This window comes from Betta splendens, chromosome 24, assembly GCF_900634795.4.
Source record: "Betta splendens chromosome 24, fBetSpl5.4, whole genome shotgun sequence".
NCBI classification, from domain to species: Eukaryota; Metazoa; Chordata; class Actinopteri; order Anabantiformes; family Osphronemidae; genus Betta; species Betta splendens.
In genome coordinates, this window is record NC_040901.2 from 13,082,193 (window position 1) to 13,107,904 (window position 25,712).

The 25,712-nt window shown below is 46.3% G+C and overlaps 2 protein-coding genes and 1 non-coding gene across 7 annotated transcripts; all 3 read right to left on the reverse strand.

The window, feature by feature from the left end:
- Positions 1-2,080: 2,080 nt before the first annotated feature.
- On the reverse strand, positions 2,081-20,758 carry ift172 (intraflagellar transport 172). Of its 4 annotated transcripts, none has more exons than XR_008693843.1 (49): positions 20,570-20,758; positions 20,039-20,182; positions 19,569-19,609; positions 19,448-19,487; positions 19,187-19,252; positions 18,756-18,835; positions 18,588-18,675; positions 18,234-18,448; positions 18,027-18,150; positions 17,808-17,903; positions 17,530-17,691; positions 17,206-17,259; positions 17,009-17,112; positions 16,343-16,428; positions 15,345-15,457; positions 14,798-14,965; positions 14,398-14,534; positions 13,705-13,812; positions 12,832-12,916; positions 12,287-12,379; positions 11,988-12,065; positions 11,204-11,452; positions 10,669-10,747; positions 10,471-10,591; positions 9,921-10,065; positions 8,954-9,043; positions 8,723-8,820; positions 8,293-8,428; positions 8,102-8,218; positions 7,882-8,024; positions 7,674-7,767; positions 7,506-7,570; positions 7,174-7,354; positions 6,985-7,094; positions 6,267-6,393; positions 6,067-6,165; positions 5,875-5,984; positions 5,713-5,776; positions 5,390-5,476; positions 5,201-5,317; positions 4,710-4,820; positions 4,523-4,642; positions 4,351-4,446; positions 4,213-4,272; positions 4,000-4,098; positions 3,774-3,927; positions 3,562-3,653; positions 2,796-3,491; positions 2,081-2,548 (listed from the first exon to the last, which is right to left on the reverse strand). XR_008693843.1 is itself a non-coding variant. In XM_029140724.3 (49 exons), the coding sequence occupies exons 1-48, from the start codon at positions 20,606-20,608 to the stop codon at positions 3,405-3,407; spliced, it is 5,244 nt and encodes a 1,747-aa protein (XP_028996557.1). In that variant the 5' UTR covers positions 20,609-20,758; the 3' UTR covers positions 2,081-2,548; position 3,404. The 4 variants fall into 4 exon arrangements, 1 of the variants encoding a protein (XP_028996557.1); XR_003784609.3 differs by having other exon boundaries at positions 3,321-3,491; positions 19,569-19,681; XR_005897278.2 differs by having other exon boundaries at positions 19,569-19,681.
- Positions 20,759-21,083: 325 nt separating this feature from the next.
- On the reverse strand, positions 21,084-21,155 carry trnaa-ugc (transfer RNA alanine (anticodon UGC)). Its single transcript has one exon. It is a non-coding gene; the product is annotated as a tRNA-Ala (tRNA).
- Positions 21,156-22,099: 944 nt separating this feature from the next.
- Positions 22,100-24,428, reverse strand: LOC114849729 (uncharacterized). Of its 2 annotated transcripts, none has more exons than XM_055506434.1 (8): positions 24,038-24,428; positions 23,524-23,838; positions 23,170-23,433; positions 22,976-23,041; positions 22,681-22,767; positions 22,557-22,612; positions 22,354-22,419; positions 22,100-22,271 (listed from the first exon to the last, which is right to left on the reverse strand). In XM_055506434.1, the coding sequence occupies exons 1-8, from the start codon at positions 24,096-24,098 to the stop codon at positions 22,155-22,157; spliced, it is 1,032 nt and encodes a 343-aa protein (XP_055362409.1). In that variant the 5' UTR covers positions 24,099-24,428; the 3' UTR covers positions 22,100-22,154. The 2 variants fall into 2 exon arrangements, with proteins under 2 accessions (XP_055362409.1, XP_028997273.1); XM_029141440.3 differs by having other exon boundaries at positions 23,524-23,841.
- Between the last annotated feature and the right edge of the window lie 1,284 nt (positions 24,429-25,712).

The window sequence follows — 25,712 nt, forward strand, 5'->3', positions numbered from 1 at the left end:
ATGCATGATTAAAACGTCCACACCTTCGCTCTTCTTCAGGCATTTTCCTGCGTGCAGCCGAATTCTGCGTTTTCCTAACTGCCTGTTTGTCTAATCTTCCAGGAAGCCATTATTGGTTTCCACTCGGTTTACCAGGGTATGAAAATCAATTTGCAGAGACTTTACACTTCCTCAGTCAGACAATCAATCTCAGTGAGCATCACGTCTGCCCTGAACCCAGTTTAAGCAGCATTACAGCATGATACGCTGTTAGAGGGTCAGGAATGAATGAAGCAACATCTAAAAACACGCCTCCATTCATAATGAAAATGCATCATCTGGTTCACACCCGCGTTTGAAATGAGACTGTTCACAGGATGAAAGTCCTGGAAAAGTCTGAAAATAATCCAAACCTGTTCACTTTGTCTGTGGTTGTGTCCACAGCCTGTACTTGAACCAGAGGCTTCTCCTGTTATGTTGAGGTCACACACGCTCAGGAGGAGCCTCTGAATGCTCAGCTGCTGCTCCAGCTCTGGTCTGCAGGAGGAGACAGAGCCCGGCACAAAGGGAACCGAGCCGACCCGAATGTGACGGCGCTCAGACACTGATCTGGACACGGCAATAAGACATGAAAGCCACAGTCAGCACATAGTGCTGCAGCCCTGTCCTGATACCTGATCATCCCCATCAGGCGCAAGCAGTGAGCTTTTCTTTATCCGTTTGAAAGGATTTTCATGGTCAGTGTATTTGTCAGTGCCGGAGGTTTTTTCATGTCAGGATGAAGAAATCAATTCCAAAGGAAACAGTGATGGAAGAAAAAGTGAGGCAGATCAGTGGGAAGAGAAAAGGACTGAAATAAATGTATGGACACATAGAGGCAGGCTGAAAAAATGGGTTGTCTCTCCTCGTGTTCACAGCGGACCTTGATTTAAATGTCCATACAATTAAGGCACGCGGTGAATGCCAAGAGAGCAGCTCAGCGTCGACTCTGAGCCGAGGTCACCAGAGAAAAACGAAGATTCTCACTGCTCCGCTTGTGCTTTTAAAGCTGCAGCTGTAGAAAAGCGTCCTGCAGTACCTCCACTAACCACTAGGTGGCTCCTGATAATTACAGGACCATAACAGGAACGGACAGGTGTGCGGGTGAGTCAGCTCTGTCAGATGGATTAGACGCGGTCCAGTCGAGTGAAAGTAGAGCAGGAAACCAAAGCAGCCCGAGAATCAAACCGCAGCCGCGAAATATGTTTGTTCTTCAGAAAGATCCAGATATTGGTGTAGAATTTGAGTGGAAGCGGGACTTGACTCACCATCACTGACTGGCTTCAGTCAACACAACAAATGTAGAAACATTGCACATAACTTTGACAAAGGCAGCGCTTCGTCTTTAACCGTCGTCTGTATTAGACCAACGTGAGCAGAGAAACACAAAGAAGGATTAAAATACTTACAATCACCACAGAGAGATGCAAATAGAGGGACAACAAAGGGAAAGAGCCAACATAAAGAGATGCAAACAAGCCTAAAATGCTCTGAAAATGACTACAAAGATGCAGAAGAGAAATGCAGCGAAAGGTGGACAAAGGATGACGAGTCAGAACAAAGCGGAGACGCGACTGAGTGGAACCTGCAGATAATGAGGGATCTAATTCAACTAATTAAAAGACACCTTCTCTCCTGACAGACGCTGGATGTTCAGTCAGTGTTCAGGAGCCGCGGCGTCGTAATGCTGACGGTGGACGTCCAGTATCATCGTCATGGTTACTGCCACTGTAGAGTACAGGGGTAGAAACAGCTTTTATCTATCAGTGAATTAAAAGGTCAATAAAGTCAGTTTCATGAAAAGATTCCACAAACAGAATCCAAGCTGTGATCTGGTTGTAGATGTTAATTCTTATTATTATTCATAGTGTTTATTTTTGTCTATTAAGTGTTTTTGTTGTGATTGTTATCAGTTACTTGAATAATAAAATAAACTGTCAAGTTGTTTTTGTGTCTCTTATTTATTCATGAATATTCTAAACATTTATTTATATTTAATTAATAATTTTATATATTTATATATAAGGACTGAAGGTCTGGTGTTAATTAAAGCTGGGAGGTCTCTGGGTTTATTTGGTTTTATTTAACACGGTGCCATTAGTAAGAACATAAGTTCATAATAAATCTATTCATAAAGTCCAGTAACGCACGGAGGTGACGGATCCTCTGCAGCTCGGCGGAGGCTGTTATGTGATGAGCTGCCAGTGAGTTTTCTTAATAATGAGTTCAGATTCAGCCACATGCTTAAAATGCATGGAGCTGTGCTTCAAATGGAGACGGACTCTGATTCCAACCATGAAAACGTTGAAATTTAGGTCGATCTGAGTCCGTGTGAGCCTGGATTCCTGCTGCAGGCGAAGCGTCCCTCACGCGGACCCTTCGCTTCCTCCTTTGGAAGACTTTGATGTTTAAACCTCTCCGCTTCAAATCCATCACGCTCAAGCACCGGTTTCAGAGTGTGGGTTCAGGATCAGCGCGGGAGCGTGAGTCAGGAAAACGGCCAGCGTCCAAAACCAACCAGCAGAATGAACTGAAAACAGGAGTCCAGACAGAAACAACTCAAACTAAATTAGAGAATCTACATGAAGTCAAAGCATTTGACTCCTTGGTTAAATAAGAGATGAAGAATTACAGGAAACAATCCATTTCAAAATCCTTCTTACATCACATAACAATAAAACCTTAAAGATGAGCTCAACTTATAAAGGCTTTTATTTCCACTTTATTAAGCAAAATACATTTCATAGCGCAGTAAAGGCAGAAACACAGGTACACACGTCAGACCGACGGTGCCATCGGGTCAGAGCCGGAGCTGGAGGCTGAGCTGGAGGCACACACGGCTGCTCTGGGTCCGATTCAGCAGGCGGGTTCAAATACAGGCTTCAGAAGCTCTGAATAATAAATGTCCTGTTGACTCTGTGTAGCACATATTTAGATTTAATTTTAGATTTGTGCTTCTGGTTATTTAGGTGTTTATAAAGGTAAACATTCAGAGGCTGCTGTGGTTCAATATATAAAATTCATGAGATTTCAAGTTAATTTATTTGATCTTAATTCATTTTTCTCTGCCCACAGACATCTCTTCATTTGTGTCTTTGTTAGTTATTTTTAGTCTAAATTGTTGTTTTTTTAGTATTTTTTATAATTTCAAACATTTTACCCTGATTTGTACAGAACATTTAAAATGTTTTATATTTTTAAGCCAACATATAAACTTTAAATCTGCATAGTAAACATCAAGCAATGAGCAGCAGCTGCTCAGCATAAAAACAGAAACAAACAGCTGCTGTGACCAAACGCACCTCAGCACCTAAAGTTATTCATTAAAATGCTTGGTCTTAGATTCTCTTTTCAGATGTTAGAGTGAAAAATAAAATCATCTGACGTCAGTAGAAGGAGAATCCAGATGCTGGACCACCGCACCACTGGCTCAGGAACTTCAGGACGTCCTGACACTCCGGACTGTGACTCGTCTGCAGGGAAATCGGTGTTTTAAAAGCAAATGAAATGGATCAAACTAATTCTGTTGGTGTCTGTTCTCACCTTTGTGGCCATGAGGAATTTGTTCCAGTCTTCCTTGTTGGCAACCTTTCCCACGGAGGAAAACTCGATCTTACTCCTCAGCACTGGGTAACCTGGACACAGCAGCGCCGCAGACTCAAAGGAGGAAGCTCTGCAGTCGCACGCTGAACGGACTGATTTGAGCTCTAGCGTTAATGCTGCAGCTGCTGTTAAACCTCAGATGTGCACGTTACCGGTGAGGACGCAGGGCAGCGAGCGCAGCCCGGTGTTGGTGGCCACCAGCGAGGCTTCGTACGAGTTCCTCTCGTCTCGTGGTAGAACCTGCTCCAGCCGCTGGTCCATGGACACCATCAGAACCCAGTCACGGATTTTCTCTCTCTGACTGTCCTGTAACAGGCGTCCAGTTACAGTAGGAAGGCGGCTGACGATCAGCTGATCTGGGGCAAGCAGTCGACTTACAGTGACGCAGAGCTTGGTGGGAATGGGAACCTCAAAGGGAATGTCTGTGTCTATGAAGTCTGAGTGGTCCAGAGCGTTCAGGGTCCCCTCATCAACAGCCTGGAGACAGGTGGAAAGTGTGACAGCTGATCCGATACACAGAGCAGACCCTCCGGCTTTATAAGATGTTAAAAGCAGTAAAGATGCAAAGTTTAGTAAAGGTGTCAGACTCACATCACACAGGTCCAGGAAGTGATTGAGGAAGATGAAGGCCATGTTGTCCCAGCCAACGGCCTGCCAGGACACGAACGGTGGTCAAACGTTTGATGGGACAGCAGTGAATGAGGAAGCATCTGTGGCTGGAGGACCCACCTTGCAGGACAGACCCGCCTCATAGAAAGCCTTGTCTACGGGAACGAGCTCAGTGTGACGCAGCAGAGACACCGACAGCTTGGTTGCTATGACGGCCTGAAAGCACAGACAGAGGAGGGTTTGTGAAGAGTAATAGACGTCTGCCTGCTCAGGATCTGAACCTTCAACACACCAGCTGCTCCACTCCTTTAGCTGCTGATCTGGTGGCGTAGTAGTGAGCGACGAGCAGCATCTGTTCAAAGTCTCCATGAGCAGGTGAGTTGGCCTCGGCCGACTTGGACACGTTCTCACACTGAGCACACAAACATGAGTCAGAGTCTGACGAGCAGAGGGGTAAAGCTGCAGGTGAACAGGCTGACCAGCTGCAGCAGGAAGCTGCGGAGGTCGGCCCACATGCGGTAGGACTCGGGTCCGTCGGTGTCAGGGAGGTTCATCACGTCCAGGAACAGCCGCTTGTAGATGTTGAAGTTCTGAGAGTGAAGGTAGAGCACATTTGTTGGTTAAACCCTGCACTTCCTCCAGTGAGGAAGCGGCACGCGACCGATGATGAGACAGATCTGCCTCCAAACCCAGACACCACTGGTTCGGTGCCAAGTTTCTACATCAGAGTGAAACACAGTTTGTTGAGAAGCAGCTTCAAAAGTGTCGGCTCGACTGAACGCACAACAAACAGCAGCAGCAGAGAACATGTGTCGGAGTCGGGCTTAATTTTAGCAGCGATTTCACCACCATGACACGGTTTAGTGAAAAAGGTAAGGCTTTTTGAGGCACCTGTGGGTGAAGCACCAGCAGAAGGACACAGAACATCTGGAGCCTGAACGGAAGCATGGACCCATGAGGCTCGGCCTACCTGAGGGCTGGGAGGAGCCCCGTGCTGAACGTAGAGCTGCAGAGCCTTCACAGCCGCCCCCTCTTTGATGAGATGCGTGGCGTACAGAGCCACGTACTTCTGGAGAATCTTAAAGTTCTGAAGGAACAAGATAAATAAAGTTAACTCCACATCGGATCCACATCTGGCAGGTTCGTTCCGCTGCTGTACCTGTTTGGAGGCTGTTTCCAGACATTTGTCCCACTGGCCTCTCTCTGCGTAAATGTCCAGCGCTGCCATCACGTCCACACCCACCAGCTTCACACGAGCACATGAAGTACATGAGTATATGAAAATGATGTCACCAGCTGCAGCTTGGTCTGGAAAACCCACATCCTTCAGTATTTACTGGCTTTGACCTTCATTGAGCGACTTCTGGTTTCACTGATTTTGAAATCTCCAACTTTTGGATTTGACTGCACATAATAGTGGTTTGGTGCTAATTGGGCTCACTGGTCACAGACCGAAGCCTGTGTGTGTGTGACTGTACTCACAGAATCCACTTTGCCCTGATTCTTCAGATGCTCTTTGTACTTCTGGTCCACGTAGGCCTCATACCTGCTCAGAGACGAACGATGGCGTTTATCCTGACGTAAGTGTCTGTGACTCTGTAACAGCTCCAGTAATGTGAGATCTGTGCTTTGTGCTGTAGAGACCTCGGCTCCAGCTCCTTGGCCACTCTCTTGGCTTTGTTCCACTCCTCGCCCTCTATGAACACGTCGATTGCGTCTTTGATCAGGTCCAGGTTCAGGTAGAGCTCAGCAGCCTACAACGTGCAGCCACAACAAGAACAAGCTTAGAAAGAGCTCCTGAGCAGCTGGAAGGACGGTTGTGGAGTGTTCACCCACAGCGCTGTACTTCCTCAGGTGAGAGAGGCGTGGCCCCACCACCTGGACCACCTCCACGGCTCGGTCTCCACTCAGGAACTTGATGGACAACTCTGCTGCCTGTGAACATGTACAGGACACAGATCATCTTGATTCTTCCTGAAAACCAGCCCTTAGAACCAAACCCAGGCGGTGGATTTACAGTCAGAAATGATTTCTACCTTCATCCAGCACTTCTCCATCAGGGCCGCGTTGGAGTCGTCCTTCACCTTCAGGTAACACTCCACAGCTCGGGAATATTCCCCCGACTGCTCCCACTCCCGGGCCTGTTCCAGCAGACCCTCCACGCTGACACACAATCACAGACTGATCAGATTACACAATGCAAAGCCTCAACGACAGACTTGTGATGTGTGTCAGCTTTAATCAGACATTAACCCTTAGCCGGGTCATTGTGTTCTCATCACCACATTGTGCAGTTCAATCCAGAGAAGAAATTCGTAATCCTGAGCCGTAAACGCCACAGAAATAAATCTGCGTTTTCTCACTTTAAGTCTCGTTTCCGTTGGTAACCTTTGATGTTTTCTCCCACAGGTCATTAAAGAGGGAGAAGCGATGGGACGACGCTAAGAGCCACATGCTGCTGGTTTGCCAGCTAACAAGCTATTCCTCGTTGGGAGTTTCAGTTTGGGAGAAGACACGAGAGGCGATTTAATAAAGCATCAAACTGACTCTGTGCATAAATTAAACCGTGGCTGAGGGGAGAAATGTTTATAGAGGGTTTTGTGTTGAGGCCTAAATCTACAAAAAGCAAACTTCTGATCTATAATTAGGGATGAAGTTGAAAACATTTTGTCATCATAAAAATTGACCAAAATGCGGCAGCTCGTTATAGTGGAGCTGAATGAGCCTCAGGACGGGCTCCACGCTGCTTCTCACCGGTTTCCCTTCTTGGACGTCTCCTTCTCGTACTCCTCCTGAAGCAGGGAGAGCTTGTTGGGCAGGTACTCCTTACAGATACGCATGGCGTCGCTCCACATGTCGCCGTCCTGGTCAGCAACGCCGTACAGACACGTTTAGTTCAGGAAATAGAGATTCTGTATTAAAGTCTTCTTCCTTTTGCTGTACCTTGTAATATTTAACGGCCAGTTCGGGCCTCTGGGCTCGGAGCAGGAAGGCTTCAGCCTTCTGGAAGTCTTTCTGTTCAAAGCAGAACTTGGCTTGGTTGACCAGAACCTCAGACACGCTCTCTGGATCGTAGCCCTCTGCCACCCGCTGAGCGCTGGCCCAGTCCTTGTTGTGGACGTACCTGGAACAGTTCACACAGAAAAAGTTAACTTTTCCCATTTGGTATCAAATACCTGGACTAACTTCTCGTTTCTGATGCTCGTCTGTTGGACAGCGTATCATCATGTGCCTCCTTGGTGGTTCCTATTTAATGAAGAGTCTCCTGCACTCACATGAAAACAGCTTCTTTGGGTTTCCCTGCTTTGATGAACTCGACCTCTGCCTCAGGAAACTTCCCCTGCAGAAGGAAGCAGCAACGAGCGCTAAGTGTGAATGATGTGATTTACGGAGACCAGATAAATGGCCGTGTGCGGGAGAGACTGGGTCCGTGGGGGATTCACCTCATCTTCCAGGTAGATGGCGTATTTCAGATGGATGTCAGGTATCTTGTCTTTGCATGCGAGACGAGCCAAGTCAAAGGCAAAGTCGAAAGAGCTGGCGGCACGAAGAAGGGCATAAAGAGAGCTTTGACTCATTTTATACATATTACACACAGTTGAACGTATGAACATCCTCACAGCTCAGTAAATGAATGCATTCATGTCTCACAGGTTGTCTGAAGCAAACTCGATGGCATATTCCAGGAGGCTGAACTTGTTGAGAAGCTTGACAGCAGCCTCTCCTCCCAGACTCCTGGCCCACAGGTAGGCCACCTGCTGCTGCACCCCCCCACCTCCGTGCGCCTTCGCCACCTGACACGCAGTCAGCGTTAGTAGAACACATGCACAGACAGGAACCAGCCACCAGTGGGAGGAATGTGAGCGCGTACCCTGTGTGCATCCTCCCACATGTCATTGATGCTGTACATCTGAACAGCAGCCTTCAAGTCCTTAGCCTCCATGAAGTGATACTCGGCCTCTGAGAACCTGGACTCGGCCTGCAGCTCCTACAGGAAACAGAGCGTGCCATGTACTCAGCATAAGCACAAGCTGCTTCACTTCACTAGACTGAGGGTCGCACCTTGCCCAGGTGGTGGTGCGTCTCGGTCAGCAGGTCAGGGTGGTGTTTGGCCACCAGGCGGATAACATCATCAAACATGCGGTTCTTCTTGTACATGGTGATGGCGAGGTCAGGCTGCTTCACGGTGGCAAACAGCCTGTGTTCACGCAGGGCACAGTCAGGACACCGTTAGGCGGTAAATTGTTAAAGGAGGAAACGCTCTGCAGTCTGAAGCCCCTGCATTAGTGAATCAGTCTGGGGATAATAAATAATAAAAAATAAAAAGCGGCCTTAAATTAACAGTCAGACGCTGTTTTATTAATCCTCCCGCTGTCGCTGAGGTTTAGAGATAACTTCAAACATAGTTCTGTTAGTTCGCCTCGCCTGGTTTTCCTGCTTCCAGCAGCCGGTGATGAAAGAAGCTGCTATAAATAAAGCCATCTGCATTTACCTCTCAGCCTCTTTGAACTTGCCGTCTCTCTCCAGCTCCTGAGCTCTGCTGAGGTACAGAGCCGTGACTTCCTCCTCCGTCATACACCTCCCTGCCAGCTACACACAAAGCATCACAGCTCGTCTGAACAACGCGCTCAGGTTCCAATTAGGTCTGATCATGTTGTGGTGCGTGCGTGCGTAGTCAGAGCCCTGATGCCGTAGGGGCTGTGTACATATGGACCCCACTGACCTTATGAGCCTCCTCCCAGCGTCCTGCTGCCGTGTACATGTCTATGGCATCCTTAATGTGGCCTCCTTTCACAAACAGCTGCTCCGCCACCTACAGGCCAAGGATGACAGACAAACCCCAAGCAGCAGCTGGTTTAAATACACACCCGGGTGACATCCAGAGAACAACATGGTACTGGTCCTAATGATACGCAGCAGCACTTATGAAACAAAGAGACACGTGCTGCCACATTATGTAACAGCTGTGGGAAGGAGAAAGAAAGCATCCACCACCACAATACGAGCAGATGAGAACAGATAGCGACATAAAGGCTGAACTTACTGAATCTGTATCGACTGGTATCACACAAACGCATTCGCTGGCGTCTCACTGGTTCTGATTAAAAAACTTTTACTCATTGTTTCTACTTCGCGCGGTTTCTATAGAAAACACAGGTGTTTGCCTCCTTCATTGTTTTAGTTTGAACTGAATTTACTTTCCCCACAACTTCCACAAGTTGAGAGCAAAGAGCTTGTTATCTTAATTACTTTCTGTGAATATGCCCATAGAGCAAACAGACTGAAATAGCCTGCTATTTTCAGAGGCTGGCAGTCTGTGGAGGCTGTTGGCTCAGCTGAGCTCATCAGAATAAGCACAGCACACGCTGCTTCGCCGCCATCGCCCCTTTTCTTCTGCCATTTTCTTTGTTTCTTTACCACATTTCTCCCTTTGTGTTCTGCTTTTTAACAGTAATGCGTTTCTGGTTTTAGGGAAACTATTGTTGCAAACATCAAACCTGTCCTTGTTGCCAAATCAGCCTGGATCAAGGTGCCTGCGCTGCTCCACAGAGACAGAAGTTGAGTTTTCAGGGTTTGTGTACTGCATGTGTGTTTATGGGGCTGACTACCTGTCACATCCCACCTCATGCTGACATAAGCACCCACACATAGGACGGCACATAGTCCCCGTTAACTGGCCTCCCTCCTACCTCGTAGTCCTGCATGGAGGCGTAGTACTGAGCTATCTTCACATAGTATTTCCCTGCTGATGAATCCTCCTGCAGCTCCAGGATGTGGACGGCTTTCTTCCACTGACGAGCTGCGATGGCCGCCTCGATGGCTTTAAGAGAGCAGCTGAAAGAATCCCAGTAGATAAAAATGTGTGTGACTTCATGAGCTGAGTTTGAGATGAAGCGAGTCAACTTTAGTGCAGAAGTTATTGATTTGGTTAAGATTGTACATTAACTTTACTGGCAGCATTATCATAAACCTTGAGTTTGGAGGGGGAGATGCTGAAACTCAGAGGACTTTTTGGGAAGAATAAAGATCTGGGCGCTGATCACCTGTTTTTATTTGGTAGTTGTTGGACGTTAATATCACCATATTTACAGACATGTCTTCTCTTCTGTGTTGAGGTTTTGGTGAGGATTTTAAAATTCTTGGCCGCCTCTGTTGGACTGCGTTTTGTACGTGTCATCTTTCCTCCTCTCCATCTGTCCGTATCTTTGTACCGTCACTCCTCTCCTCTCCACTACGTACCCTGCTTCAATGAAGTGGTTGATGGCGGCGTCCATCTGTTTCTGCTGGACGAGGTAGTCCCCCCATGCCTCCTCCAGTTTCACTACCTCGGCAGGGAAGGCGAGACGAGCCAGCTCCACGGCTGCAGCGAACAGGAAGTGCTTTACAACCTTCCATCCTTTAAAAAGCCTGTGGAAGCAGACACGAGGGTGACATTACCTTTCCTGAAGGCGCCTCCTTTGCAGTAGCACTCCAGAGCTCTCTGGTTGTTTCGGATCTTCTCATACAGATCTCCTGCCTGTTCAGAACACAGATGTTTATGTTTATCACATCGGTTCTTGTCTGACAGACCGAGGAAATCAAATACTTTGGCTGAGGTTTACTTTCTCCTTCTTGGGTTCCGCTCAAGACGTTCAATTCAGCAGGACACATGGATTAAACTAAAGCAGAACGAATATTTATCAGCCTTCGAACTTCACTATCTGAAGTTTTGTTCTCTGCTTCCAAGCCTCGTTCTCACCTGTTACATAAACACAGATGGCTCTAAAAAGAGCTTGTAATGTACCATGAGCTACAGAGAAATAACAGACAGATGGCGAAAGACGAGAGTGTAAAACTGGAAAAAGAATGAGGGCTGTTGTTCCCTCTATTGATAACGCTCCACTCCTGGCATCCGTTAGGAGGAGGGACCACGACGATGAGGCAGCGAGGCTCAGATGAAGGTGTGGTATTATGAACAAATGACTCCACTCACCCTCTCATAGAACTCTCCCGTAATGAGACTGGCAGCGATGCGGCTGACGGTGTCACTGTTGCTGCTGACCTCCGGCCGGCTGATGGCGAGGCGCGCGGCTTTGGCCGGGAGCCCGGCCTTCAGGTAAAGGCTGATGGCGCTCTGGAAGTCGCCCTCGCTCTCCTTCACCTCGCCGGCCTTCTCATCCTGACCCGTGTCCGTCAGCCAGTGGTAGTAGTTCCCACGGAGGGTGTCCAGCTCTGGGTGGCCCTGAGGTAGTTAGCACGAGTTTTAGGTTAACTTTAATTAATGAACTGGTGGAAAATAATCAATCAACATCAGGACAAACACACATCGTTGTGTTGTGTCACCTTGGCTTTTTGATTTTGACAGTTGTTTGATGAAATAATACAGAACAGATTGATGCATAATGAAAACAATCAGATCCACCTCTAATGAAATTAGTCACTGTTACACGCTGCAACTTTGTGAATGTTAAACAGATTTTCATTAATTCATTAATGCCGAGCTGTTAACATTTAAATTTCACAATGAGGTTTTAATGAAACATCAACATGACGAAGGTATAATCAAGTCAATTTATGTTTTGATTGCCTGAAGAAGAAACAGATGAATGTATAATGCCTAAAATAATCAGTTGTGCTCTGGATCCTCTTTGACGTAGACATGGATAGAAACACACCTCATGTCACTACACTCGGGCCTTAAAAGACCTGACATGAAGAATGCTGACGTGTTCCTCGTATCCGCGATGAGGTGTAGGAAAAAAACAGGTCATCGTTACCTTGGCTTCAGCCACAGCAATGCAGCTGTCCCACATGTGCAGTTCTTGGTACATTTCTATCGCTTCATCGATCGCATTCTGCAAAAGCAAACAGAAAATCAGAAGACAAGATATGAAACATTTGGTTCACTGTTTCACAAGAAACATACCTGCTGTTAAAACAGTGAGTGAGTAAGTAAGTGCATAAGTGCATCCTCCTCGTGTAAAGGATCAAAAGTAGATTTCAACTACCACACTCATAAATAGCATGGAATCCAGATCCTTAAAACAACATCTGAACCGCGCAGCCTTTGACCCACCTGCTCAGCGTAGTGCATCTCAGCCAGTTTGAAGTTTTTATCCAGCATGGCCACACGGGCTTGGACTTGGTAAAACGCTGAGCCATCTCCTCCCTGATCAGAAGAGGCAGATGGATGTAAATACACAGCAAACCGTGTGTGGGCCCACGGGACCCAACACAAACAACAGTTCCACAAATGACGTGAGCGCCTCAGACTCAGTGTTAACACTGAGTGTAGAAAATAAATGCTCAAATTTGACTGTGCAGAAAAGATGTCAAAGGCACAGAGAGTGTTTGAATTCACAGATAAACGCAGATGGTGAATGTATTTGTGGACAAAGAGAAGCAATCAATAATATCTAAAAGATACGACTCTCACTTATATCGATTCCAGTCAGTGTTTTGGTCTCCTGAGCTCTAACTGTTGGTTTTCTATTTACACCAAGAAAAGCATTAATCTTTCAAGCAAATGTCGAGGTATTCATTTATTAAATGTCAGTGTAGAAAACTGACACAACATATTTAACCTGAAACCTGCATCTTTTGTGTTGGACTAAAACACACCACTTCCTGGGAAACTTTGTCTGCAACCTGGTTCGTCTGATGGAGGAAACGCACAGTGGAGACATCGCCCAGAGCAGCAAAACACCTGGAGGAGATAAAGGAAAGAAAAACAGGGCGTAAGCAGGTAAACAAGAAGCGTTAGAGAAAGGTGAAACAAAGACAGAGACGGTCAGAGTGAGGATCTGAAACCGCTCCTTAATGAACCCAGTCAAAGTCTAGCATCGCTCTAATTAGCCCTTGAGTCGCTGCAGCCTGAACAAAAGGCAGATCGTAGCACTGGCCACTTTATTACCAACACGCTCTGAGCAGTTGCATCAGATTAATGAACAAGTCATGAAGGAAAAGAAAAGTTGAACAAACTCGGCCGACTCTTCCTCGTTTCCCGCCCTCATTAACATCTCTTCCATCCCTCATTAACATTACCAGCTCCAGACAAAACCGTTTCTTTCCCTGACTTCATGATTTATGCAAATCAAGCTGGTGCCTAACGAACAGCATATGCATTATTAATGAGTGAATTCAAATTCAAAGTTTTTAGAAACGGAGAGAAAAAATTAAGGCAAAAGAGAAAAAAATGTAAACTTAAAACAACGTCTTTGATGATTAATGAAGTTAGAAGAGGAGGTCAGGCAGGGACGCAGCCATCTGGTGTGTGTGTGTGTGTGTGTGTGTGTGTGTGTGTGTGTGTGTGTGTGTGTGTGTGTGTGTTTAAACAAGTGTGATTTTATTCCAGGTGACGAAGGTGCCCTTGTTTTTTTTCTGTTGTCTCAAAGATAAGACTGATGTAAAGTGTAATTAGTGCAGAGACACGGACATTAGTTAGAAAGAGCTGTGTGTGTGTGTGTGTGTGTGTGTGTGTGTGATCCTGCTGACCTTTCTGCAATGTGCAGCTGGTGTGCCTCCAGAGCCAGCTTGCTGAGCGTCTTCCACATGGCTTCAGTCTCTGGCGACATCTCCAGAGTCTCAAGGAAAGCTGTGGCTCTGTATGTACACACACACACACACACACACACACACACACACACACACACACACACACACACACACACACACACACACACACACACACACACACACACACACACACACACACACACACACACACACAGCTGAGTCAGGCAGCGACATAGCAGAGCAGCCCTGTTCCACCCTGTTCCACCTGTGGCCGCTCATGAACAGATAAAAGTTAAGCTCATCTGAGCGGTTCGAACCAACTCCCTGCAGAGTCAGAGTCAAGAGTTCAGCTGCTGCTCCTCCTAAATGACATGGGTCAGTTTTAAGCATCTAATAAGCTCCACTACAGCATCACTCTGGAGGCGCAGAAATCCAAAGACTGAGGGGAGGCATTATGTCTCCCAGCTGTGCTCGCTGTGCTGAGGAAACCCTGAAGAAGAGCCGGAGGAAGCAGCAGAATAAAGGAGCATCTGCTCCGTTCTACTTGCACTGGTGTCACAGCGGGGAGGACCCAGAAAAAGGCCAAACACGGAGGAACGGGAGGAAAAGAGGAAACAGCCACTACTTTGTGTCGGTGATCGGTCGGGTTCTTGACTCAGAGTTTGACCTTACCGGTCGTAGTCTCCATCGTCAACAGCAGTACCGAACTCGATGAGGCCTTCGTCCAGCGTGTACGTCACCGTGTTCACTCCTTCTGTCACGATCACCTCGGTCTTTCCATCAGCTCTCTCTAGATCCACAATGTCTCCCTGCAACAACATGAGGCAGCAGAGCCGGGTGAGGTCAGCAGGCTTTTCATCCCATAGTGTACGACATAGTGCTTATGGTTAATGTGGCTCAGCTCTGTTTTTAAATCCACTGGTTTTAGGGGAAGTCTCCCTGAGGAAACTAACTGCTCCAGGACTGAGACAAAGCAAAGCAAACATGCACACACACCCCAGTGAGGCTGTGGGGGGAAGCAGTAAAGTCTGTGTGCTCTGACGCCTGCAGGGGCGCTTCCCTCTCTTCTCACCTTGATGGGGAACATGGTGATGCTCTCTGGACTGTCGATGCTGTACCAGATGCAGAGGTTCCCCCGGTTCTGGGCAACCACCACGTCGCTGCCAGGCACCCACTGCACGTAGGAGCAGAAGCTCAGCAGGGTGCTCTTCACCGTGGCCTCTATGTCGTACAGGTGGAGCTGAGGAGGAAGCAGAGAAACAGTCTCAAAATGATGAACATATAAAGCACAAATGCCTAAACATCATGGTTCGACACAGAAGCACAGCAGACGCCAGCGATTCCCAATTACCAGAGTTCTCCATGTCTTCGCCCGTGGGCTCAAACATCAAATGTTTTATTCCCTCGGGGCAGCGTGTGACAACAGCTCCTGTCACTCCAACCTTATTAAAAGCTAGGCCTGTTTGGCACAATCACCATCATACGACCTAAATGACGGCGTAGTTTGTATTTACTGTAACTTTACTCATCATCGTCCTGTCCATCACTTCAGCACCTGAAGGCCTCCATCTTATTGTGTCACCATTTCAGGCCCGCAGGCTGCTGAGCTTCATTCTCACCCGCAGCTTCTTGTCCCTGAACAGCAGTTTGCGTCCGGTTTCGTTGAGCTCCAGCCAGTCAATCTTGGAGTCGTGGCTGATGGTTCCCAGATTGTAGCCTGCAGCCAAGTCCACTGTGAGGAGGAGAGAGGGTTGTGTTGACCGAGCAGCCGTCAGACTGTCAGTGTGAAACCATCTATCTGCCTAAATTTGCTCTTTTATTCGAGATCAGTTATCAGACAGTCATTTTTTAATTAACCCTGATTGTATCGGGCAGAGTGGGCAGTTTCTCCACTTTAAAAACTTTGCTGCACCGGGACCAAGTTAATATTAGTCTGCAGATATGAGGAGTGTGCTTTTAATTAAAAGGGGATATGTTCCACTCAGTGTGATGCACTTGGATGGAAACGATACAGTTTCATGGATTGTACGCTGCAGGTGCTGCAGTTTGGCTGTTTGATCAGATGATAAATACCGACAGCAGAAGGCTCGAGTACAGCCTGTCCCACACCCAGAGCAGATAAGGGTTAGGGTTCAGATGTTCTGGTAGAACAAAAGGCGAAAACGGGAGCTTTCCTTCAGTCGAAAGCATCGATAATCCTACAGAAAGACTGAGCATGTTAATCTCCCAGAGTCAGGACAGTCAAAGTGACAGAGCTCAGCACCGAGAGTTCTTGTTCTGGAAATCCACTCACCAAACTGTTCTTAACTCACAACAAAACCCTCTCATGTTAAATTAAATAATGGCCCCGATGACAAATGATGGTGTTTGTGTCAGAAGAACAAACAAAGAAAGAATGTTCCTGCTAATGAGCATCTAAATCCTGACACTGGTCTTTGTACCGCTGCACCTGACGTTTAACACATTTGGAAGCCATGAAAAGTTCTGTTTGTGGATTACAGCTGTGGAAGGAACTGGAGGGATCTGTGTCATGTAGAGAGGCAACAACATGCTGCAGACTTTAGTAAAGCTCATACAGCACCGCTGGCCTCCTGCCGTAGTGAAGCCTCAGTCTTACCCACAGCGATGGTCTTCATGTCAATCAGGTAGGCAAGCTTCTTGTTGTCTTCAGCTCCTCTCTGCTTCCTCTCGTTTAGACGCACACTACACACACACACACACACACACACACACACACACACACACACACACACACACACACACACACACACACACACACACACACACACACACACACACACAATGATTAAACACATCAGAAATAAACGCATCTTCGTCTTTGCATAATTGGCCTCAGCCGTTCATCATACCTAAACTCTCAGGATACATTTGATCATGATGCTGTCATGCTGCAGTGATCAGCCAGAGGCGAGGAGCAGTCAGTTTCCTGAAACCTACTCGCCTCAACAGCAGCCCACCATTAGTCAGTCGCCAGGGGACTGTTAGTCCTGACACATTTGACAGGTCTGAATCCATTAACATGGACGTGTAGTGACTAACAGACTGTTTCTGCAGCCTCACTTTAATGACACCTGAGATTTGTGCTCAACTCAGTACCGCCACCTAGTGGACAGCGCTGGAACCACAGCGCTGGTTAGGAATCATTACAGACTGTAGTAAAGCTGATGTACAGACTGTACATGAAAAGTATTATTGAATATTCATCATTTGAAACAGAGAAACAATGACTCCTGGTGTGTTTGTGCAGTTTAGGTGGACCTACCTGATAAGATGAGGGTTCATAAATTCTGTTCTGACTGATCCTAGGATCTCGTTGTTACTGTACTCCACCAGGCTCAGCTCTCCAGCATTAAAAATCATACACACCTGAAAGTGTTAAATGTACGAGGTAGCACAGTCAAAACACAAGCAAAGGTAGGTTTTACATGAGAGGGCAGTGAACACTGTGTCTGTGCTTACGGTTTCATTTTCAAAAAAGAACTTTTCATTCCCCCCAGAACCGGGCCACGGCACCTGGAAGGAACGGGAAGGAGAAATTACATTTCAATCCCAATGTTCACTAAAATTGAGGCCGTTATGAAGTGAACGAACCATCTCCATTCACTGTGACTATAAAACAAGGAGATATAAGTGAAAGGATGGACACAAGGAGTAGAGACACAAACCTAAGAAGCTAAAGCGTTTTCAATGCAATCACTATTGATAAAACGCGCATTGTGTACTGTGTTAGACTGAGTCATTGCTGTGCAGCATGGAACCACGTCAGTGTTCAGGGAACTGTACCTCACTCAGTTTATTTGTCATCAGGTCTCCCAACAGCAGGGTATCAGAGGTGTGAGCCACCAAGAAGCGATCCTTCCCCATGATCTTAACGTCTTCAATCTCATAATTGTAGTAGGACTTCAGGACCACTCGAGTCCCTGTAGAGAGGTTCCTGACTATCACCTACAAGAAGAGCAAAGAAACATCAGGTGGAAATGGATGAGAAAACTGTAGAATGGGAGTAAGTCATAAATGGGGGATTAGAAACCAGTTAAAGCTCGTTGGTTGACTGGTTTTACCTGGCTCAGCCCAACGTAGGTCATCTCAAATTTGTTCTTATAAATGACCCTTCGCAGGCAGCAGTCAAACAGCTCCACTCCTCCACACAGAGTTCCCTGTCAACGCAGACACAATGAGAACAAAGAAGGTTTTTAGGCTCGTTTCTTATTATACATTCTGTCTGAACCCGTCATCCAGCAAACAGTGGACCAGAACAATGTCACAAAGAGAGGATTTACAGCACAGAGGCGGGATCCGTCTTTCTTCCAGGCTAAGCTGGTGATGGTGTAGAGGTTAAGAATCTCTTTAGGCTTGGCTTCGTCCCACACACCTCTTCTAGGAGCCCAGTTAAACACCCGCAACCTGCACAAAAACCAGCAGGAAAACATCTCAGCGGCGGTTCCTCTTGACATGTAGTCACGTATTACATCTGTGCTGATACTGACCGGTCATAGCTGCCGAACACAGCAGACTGCCCACTGGGGCTGATGGCGGCTACAGTGAACTCCCGCTCTGTTCGGTCGCGGCTGTAGTCGAAGGTCTGCAGGACCCGGCCCTCCCTGCTGTACGCCACCACCTTCTTGTCACAGCCACCCACCATAATGCTGTTTGTGCCCCAAGCCAGGGCGTAGGGTGGACACGGGTGCATCAGCAGCTTACCCTGTGGGGGGAGTTTCATGGCACGCACAAGAAGACAAAATCAGAATCTAAAACATCAAAACACTAGAATAAATCTGTAAACTCAGTATATAATAGAACAAATATCGGCAGGCATTAATGACTCCTCAAGCCGTTGCTACCTGAGTTTCCCCCGAGCCTTCATCATCAAAGAAGTAACGAACGACCGTCCCATCAGCGTGGCCGGACAGGACGCCTTTACTGGAGACACTGACACACAACACGAGGTTACACAAAGCAGGAACTATTACGTTCTGAACGAGGCTTTGGACCCATAATGATGCATTTACTTGGATGCCAGCGAAACAACACAGGAGTCGGTGCCGTAGATGGTCGAGGACTTGTTTGTCTGAGTGTTGGCAAGACGAACCTGTGAAAGAAGTTAAACCCCTCAATGAACAATATTAAATTTATCACTGTAATGTCAAGAATCTGGTAATATGGCACATCTGACATTATTAATATGATACTGTAGAAAACTTGGTACTTTTCAATTTTAGAAAAGCTGTTTCGCTGCATCACAATATGTCGTTATTTGAACAACACTGACATCTAGTGGTCACAGTTTTAAATCCAACACAAAATGTGTTTCTATGAACTAAAACACCAAACAGCAATTATACTTCCAATCAATACATCGTTTGCTATTAATATTTTTACAAATCGGACACATACACACTAACATGGTGTCACACACAGTGCGTGGCGTGGACTCACTAACCTTGCCATCAACTAATCCGTAAACGATGGCGTGCTCTGCAGGCCAAACCAGGCAGGTCACAGACGCCTGCAGCACAGTGAATAAAACACAACCAGACAAATGATGCTTCAAGACGGACGAGCTGCAGTTCACAGGAAATAACCCAACAGAGCTAATGCCCCTACGTTTAATTAAAAATTCAGCAATAAAAGCTTTTTACAGCCTCAAAACCACCTGTGGAATGAGTTGAATTGATGAAGAATCTGCTGATTCTCCACTTACTGTCTGAACAAACTTGTTGCAGATGGCCTTTTTGTCTCCCCTGTAATGAAAGGTAAAACCAGTAAGAACCCAGTTTCATACGAAGTGTGCTATGGAAAAGAAAATCAAACAGAAACCGTACCAGTCCTCTCCGATCCTGTAGACGAAGATGATGTTGTCTGACTGGCCGATTGCGATTTTGGTGGAATCAGGCGAGAAAACCATGTCATTCACAACGTAGCTCTGTTTTCCATACTAACAAAAGATTGAACCAATTATTATTACTACAAAATCTGTACATCCATCCCACACACTGAACAGGCACAGATCACACAATGGAAACTTATGAGCCCTTAATAATAAGCTGCTTCATCTCAGGGACCTATGCTTATCCTCTTCATCCGCCTCCTCCTCATCATCAATATCATCATCATCATCATCATCATCCTCATCCTCCTCCTCCTCATCATCAATACCATCATCATCATCATCATCATCATCATCATCATCATCATCATCCTCCTCCTCCTCATCATCATCATCATCATCATCATCCTCATCATCCTCCTCCTCCTCCTCATCTTCATCCTCATCACCTGCCCCCCTCCTCACCTTGGACTCCAGGGGCTTCGTGGAGAACTTGTCCCTCCTCTCCCCCTGTTCATCGTAGAGCAGCACCACCCGGTCCACCGTGCAAACAGCGAACCTGGTGTTGTTCGGGGCCCAGGCCATGCACGTCACCTTGGCGGCTCCCTCCTGGGAGGCAGAGAGCAGCCAGCGGTGTCAGTGGCTGAACAGAGGAACTCGGGAACCCAAACCGAGCGCAGGAGCGAACTGATTCATGTACAAACTTTGGTCGAGCGTTTCTTCGGCCACACAGAAACCGTTAGTTTAGAGTCTAACTATTCAACTGCTATGAGAACTTGTCCTAATTATAAACAGAGGGTTCAATTAGCTAATTTGAGCAACGCGCTGATAGCAGCGAGCAAAGGTTCACTGTAATAACTGTGTTTAATATTAATTCACTGTTAAAATGCCGAACTGACGGGAGGGGGTTAAGTATTCTCTTCTCGTGTCATGTTTTACAGCTAGCACCGAGGCTAACGCTGCGCTCCAGCTTTAGCTAGCGCTGTTCTAACTCACCTGAGGCGTCAGCAGCGTCTTCAGATGCTTCAGCTGCATTTTCGCTGTGTGTGGAAAGAATAAGACCTTAGTTGCGTCACAGAGGAATGTGTAGGTTTAAGTCATATCAACGAGCCGCTAGCAGCTAGCAGCTAACTGTTAGCTGAGACGACATCTTTGTAGTAAACATATTCGAGATCTCCTTAGTTACCAGGGACGTGCGGTGCATTTACGGCCGTAGGAAAACCCGCTTCTTGTTGTTTCTAAGAAAGCGTTTTTATTCAACATAGAAACTTATAACAAGCCTTTTTATATGTGTTTTATGGAATTAGTACATATAGTATTTCGAAAGTGACTTTTCGATGGTCTTTGTTTTCCAAGGCTATATTACGACAATTATGCATACATTATAACCAGTAGCATCGTATTCTGTTTTTTCTGTCTGCCTGTAGAATTATTTTTCCTATTAAGAAATAATAACATTACTACAGAAGTCAAAATCTGGTTATATCAGTTAAAGCAAAAGGAAAATACCTGGAGATGCCGGGGATTGAACCCGGGGCCTCATACATGCAAAGCATGCGCTCTACCACTGAGCTACATCCCCATTTGAGACTTCCACGTCCATATAGGGATATTTGTACCTTATAACAAACGTGTCATATGTACGAACGTCATTTGGTTGTTGTTAATAGTTATACAAAGATATAAATCGTCACAGATGAGACTCGCACAGGATCTTTTATAAAATGCAGCTAAAAAGAAAGTAAAAACTTCAACAACTTCACTGACAGTTCACAAAACAAAGATCTTCCACCTATTATACCAAATAACTTCATATTTAATTATATGCTGTGGTGATACAACACTATCTGCTTATTAATCTACTACAATAATAAACAACTTGTCCTAGTAACACAAAATTTAAAAAAGAGGAAATGATAAAAAAAACAAATAAGAGTAAATGCTTCTGAATATATGAAAGTCAATTAAGATTAGACATTAAACTAAATTTAAAACACATTATAACCAACAAAATCTTTAAATTTAATTTAACTGTCCATACTTGAAGCTTAAACATAATAAAAGTAATATTACAGTATCTTCTTATTCACAGTCTGTGTGTCTAAACTGAATGACTTTTTCTGTAAGAGCCACTTCATCTTGATTTTCAGCTTCTCAGTCTCTGAAGAAACGATTCCTGAGAACTGGGTGCGTTTGAGCTGCAGAATGTGCCAACGAGATCTGGATTAAACCTTCTGTTACAGCAGCAACGTATTACGAAACATAAGCGGGTTGAGAGGTGACGCAAGAGGAAAAAGACATCTCACTGTGAGAAAATGACATAAATAGTCAATCAGTAACTAAACAGTACAGTTCTATGAACTAGGTCACACTAACATGAACATCAGCCACATCGTTATCTGTCGTTCATCAACATGAAGGATGAATGATGAATGATGAATGATGAATGATGAATGATGAATGATGAATGATGAATGATGAATGATGAATGATGAATGATGAATGATGGAGGATGGAGGGTGGAGGATGAAGGATGGAGGATAAAGGATGGAGGATAAAGGATGGGGGAGAGGACCTGTGGCTACTTTACTTCCTCGATGACAGCGTAGAGGCTGCTGAGGTCAGCGGAGGCTCCGTCATCAGAGGAAGCTTTCACTGTGCTGTAGGTCACGGCAGCAGCTTTAGGCAGATTCTGAACCTGGAAAACGGAACCCAGACATCAGAACCGAACCCAGCAGAACCTGAGGGCAGCAGGCCCTGACCGGGCTGAAGCTTCCTACCTCGGCCCTATCGCTGCTGTGGGTGAAGCTGATGGAGGCGTAGGAATGTTCGTCCTGAGGATCGGCCTGTGGAGAAGACGACACCATGACCGATCAGTGACGAGGTCCGAGGTTCTGTGGTTCCGTTCACACAGTCCGTCTGTGGAACTTCACAATCCGTGATTAACAAGAAGACAAATGAAAGCGTTAAAATAACACTGAACCTGCTTTGTGTCATAATCAGACTTGACCATGTTTTCATTTCTCTGCGTTTTCTTCCCTGAAACAGACAAAAGAATCTTAATAGAAGCTTCATCAGACAAACGTCTTGTCATTAAATGTCCTCACCGTGTTTTCTCATCAGGAGAACAGCTATTACGACTGCAGCAATGATCCCAGTCACAGCGATGAGCGCCCACTGCCAGTCTGACAACCCTACAAACACACCACACAAGGCTCAAAACACACGAGGCTCAAAACACACGAGGCTCAAAACACACGAGGCTCAAAACACACGAGGCTCAAAACACACGAGGCTCAAAACACACAAGGCTTTTCACCGCAGAAAAGGTTCAAACGGAGACACTGCACCATTACAACATTTACTAATTATTGTCATGGAACTGCAAAAACATAATTCTACCTTTTTGATTTCCTGCATTATACATTTTTGTGGTTGTTGGTGCTGCTGTTGTTTTTGAGTCACTACCTGGAAAAGGAAAGGACTTTGGTTTAAAAAAGACTATATTTGAATGTTTGCTGTAAATAAACAGACAACCTATGACCTATATCTAATAAACATACTAAAATGATTTCAATAAATTATTATATTCTCACCTGATTGTCTGAATGAAAACCGATGCTTATTTCCGTCAGGATCAGTCACTTCACATTGAAAAGCTGTAAATCTTGATGAGTAAATATAATGAGACTCTTTCACTGACTGAGAAGCAAAGCAGGAAGTCTGTGAAGGCTGGAACTCTTGGTGCTCTTTTCCCACTGTTTGACTCTTAAACAACCACTTCACTGTGTGTTCACATTTCCCAGTTCTTTGTACAAAGCAGCTTAATGTGACTCCATGATCCATCTTTTGTTCAGTCACTGGTGAAAATGGAGAAAAACACAACACAACAGAATTAACCTCTAGAATCATAAATATTATGGTATGTTTATGATGATGTAAATACTCACAGATAACAACAGCCAGATCAAACCCAGAGTCTCTGCCTCGTTGTCTGCAGAAAAACTGACCCACATCCTCCTCTGTGACGCTCTTTATAAACAGAGAACATTTCTCTGTCACACTCAGTCTGTCTGATCTGGATCTGGGAAGCTGAGTTTGATCAATCTGTCCAGATTTAACCAGAGCTGTTGCTGGAGCTTCTTGTGAAACTCTGAAGAACCAGTGAGTCAGGGAACATTTATCGTCATCATTGACCTCATTCTGACAAGACAAAGTGACGTCTTCTCCGTCTCTGACAGTGATGTAGGAAAATCTAGAAGTTACTGCTGTTTAAAAGGTGAAACACAGGAAAAATACATTAGACTCAGAAACAATAGTTGTTAAATACGTTTAGTTTCAGTTTCTGAGTTTCACTAAACTCAGAGACAAACAACAAACTTTAGCTTAGTTTGTGTTGTAACAAACTGTCATTAATGAAGCTGTTTGTTTTCGCTGAGACCCAGATGTTAAACGTTTCCTCACCTGTGAACTGAAGCATCAGGATCATGAGCACAAACATCTGGATCCATCTGAGCTCAGCCATCGTCGTCTCTGTCACAGTCTCTGAGCTGCTGCTTCGTCCAGATCAACGTTCACGTCCTGTGATGAGTGTGAGGCCACGTCCTCGTTGGAACTTCCTACTTTTACATTCACTCTGTTTCATCATCGGAGGAAACGCGCAGAGAAAAACACAAGAAGCACAGACGACGAGAGAATGTGAGAACTCCTCCTTCAGTCAGAGACGAACGAGATCCGCTATGACACAAAGCGTCCAGATGCTTTATTACATGTGACACTGGTCACTTTATTAGGAACAGCAGTCAGTCTCACTCAGTCCATTCATGTCACCTTCACCAGCTGATCTGTCGTTGTCACATGTGAATCATGGTGTCATGATCCGTGTCTTTGTTTCTAGTTGTTCCCTGTTTTCACGTCATGTCCTGCTTGTCTTATTTTGGTTCCAGTTTCCGTTTCCTGTTTTATTTTGGTAGTCTCCCGGTCTCTGTTTTGTGTTCTAGCTTTACTTCCGGTTTCTTGTCTTGTCACAGCTGTCCCTGCTCATTACCCACACCTGCACTCTGTTAGTCATCAAGTCACTGTGTATATAACCACCACCTGTGTCCTTAGTTCCCTGCCAGATTGTCGTATTCGAGTTCCCTGAGTGTTCGTGTTTCATGAGTTGAGTTCCCTGAGTGTTCGTGTTTCTCGTGTCTTGTTCCTGCCTGTATCGTGTATCCTGCCCGACCCTGGATTATCTACTTACCGTGAGTTTTTGCCTGTTCCCTGTCTGTACTTTCGCCGAGCCTTTTCGTGTATGACCTGGACCGTCTGACCGTGCCTTTAAGAATAAACCTTTTGTTGATTATAATATCGCCTCCGTGCTGTGCATGTGGGTTCGCCGTCTGCCTGCTTCGAGTCCCTGACAGAACAATCTGGCCAAACTTGGACCCAGCCAGCACTTAGCCTCCGGTCAGGTCAGTGACTGTTTTTCCTTGTTTTTTTTACGGCGAATATAACTCTCCCGCGGAAGTATGGAGTTTACCTGCGCCGAGCTACCCAGCGACCTACATAAGTATTTCGAGATCCTTGCGGAGGATTACCGACGGGCTAGTAACTCGGAGGATCAGCGCAGCGCCGTAGAGGTGGCAATAGTGACGCTGGAGGACGATGACACCGCGTTAGATCACCCCAGCGTTCATCGCCTCTACGAGCGACTATGCGCGAAGTTTGATGAATTAAGCGACACGCTCTGTACCACGCCAGCGCCAGTCGCACCGCCTATGGTTTCGGTTTCCTCCTCCCCGCCCCGTCGGATCGTCGTGCCTACACCAACCTGCCCAGCTCCATGGTTATTTCCCTGGGAGGATTTCCTGCTCTCACGCGGCCCTCAGTCTCCAGTTCAGCCGCGCGCCGCTCAGCCTCCAGTTCAGCCGCGCGCCGCTCAGCCTCCAAGTCAGCCGCGCGCTGCTCAGCCTCCAAGTCAGCCGCGCGCTGCTCAGCCTCCAGTTCAGCCGCGCGCTGCTCAGCCTCCAGTTCAGCCGCGCGCTGCTCAGTCTCCAGTTCAGCCGCGCGCTGCTCAGTCTCCAGTTCAGCCGCGCGCTGCTCAGCCTCCAAGTCAGCCGCGCGCTGCTCAGCCTCCAAGTCAGCCGCGCGCTGC

Excerpts from the sequence above, each read along its gene's own strand:
- ift172 (XM_029140724.3), bottom strand. The coding sequence starts at position 20,608 with ATGCAGCTGAAGCATCTGAAGACGCTGCTGACGCCTCAG. Across the intron at positions 19,682-20,038 it reads CGAAGCCCCTGGAGTCCAAG|TATGGAAAACAGAGCTACGT; the intron begins GTGAGGAGGGGG and ends ATCTTTTGTTAG. Across the intron at positions 10,066-10,470 it reads AACCACTTCATTGAAGCAGG|CTGCTCTCTTAAAGCCATCG; the intron begins GTACGTAGTGGA and ends GGATTCTTTCAG.
- LOC114849729 (XM_029141440.3), bottom strand. The coding sequence starts at position 24,098 with ATGGCTGAGCTCAGATGGATCCAGATGTTTGTGCTCATGATCCTGATG. Across the intron at positions 23,042-23,169 it reads GTTTTCATTCAGACAATCAG|GTAGTGACTCAAAAACAACA; the intron begins GTGAGAATATAA and ends TTCCTTTTCCAG. Across the intron at positions 22,613-22,680 it reads TCTCCTGATGAGAAAACACG|GGAAGAAAACGCAGAGAAAT; the intron begins GTGAGGACATTT and ends TGTCTGTTTCAG.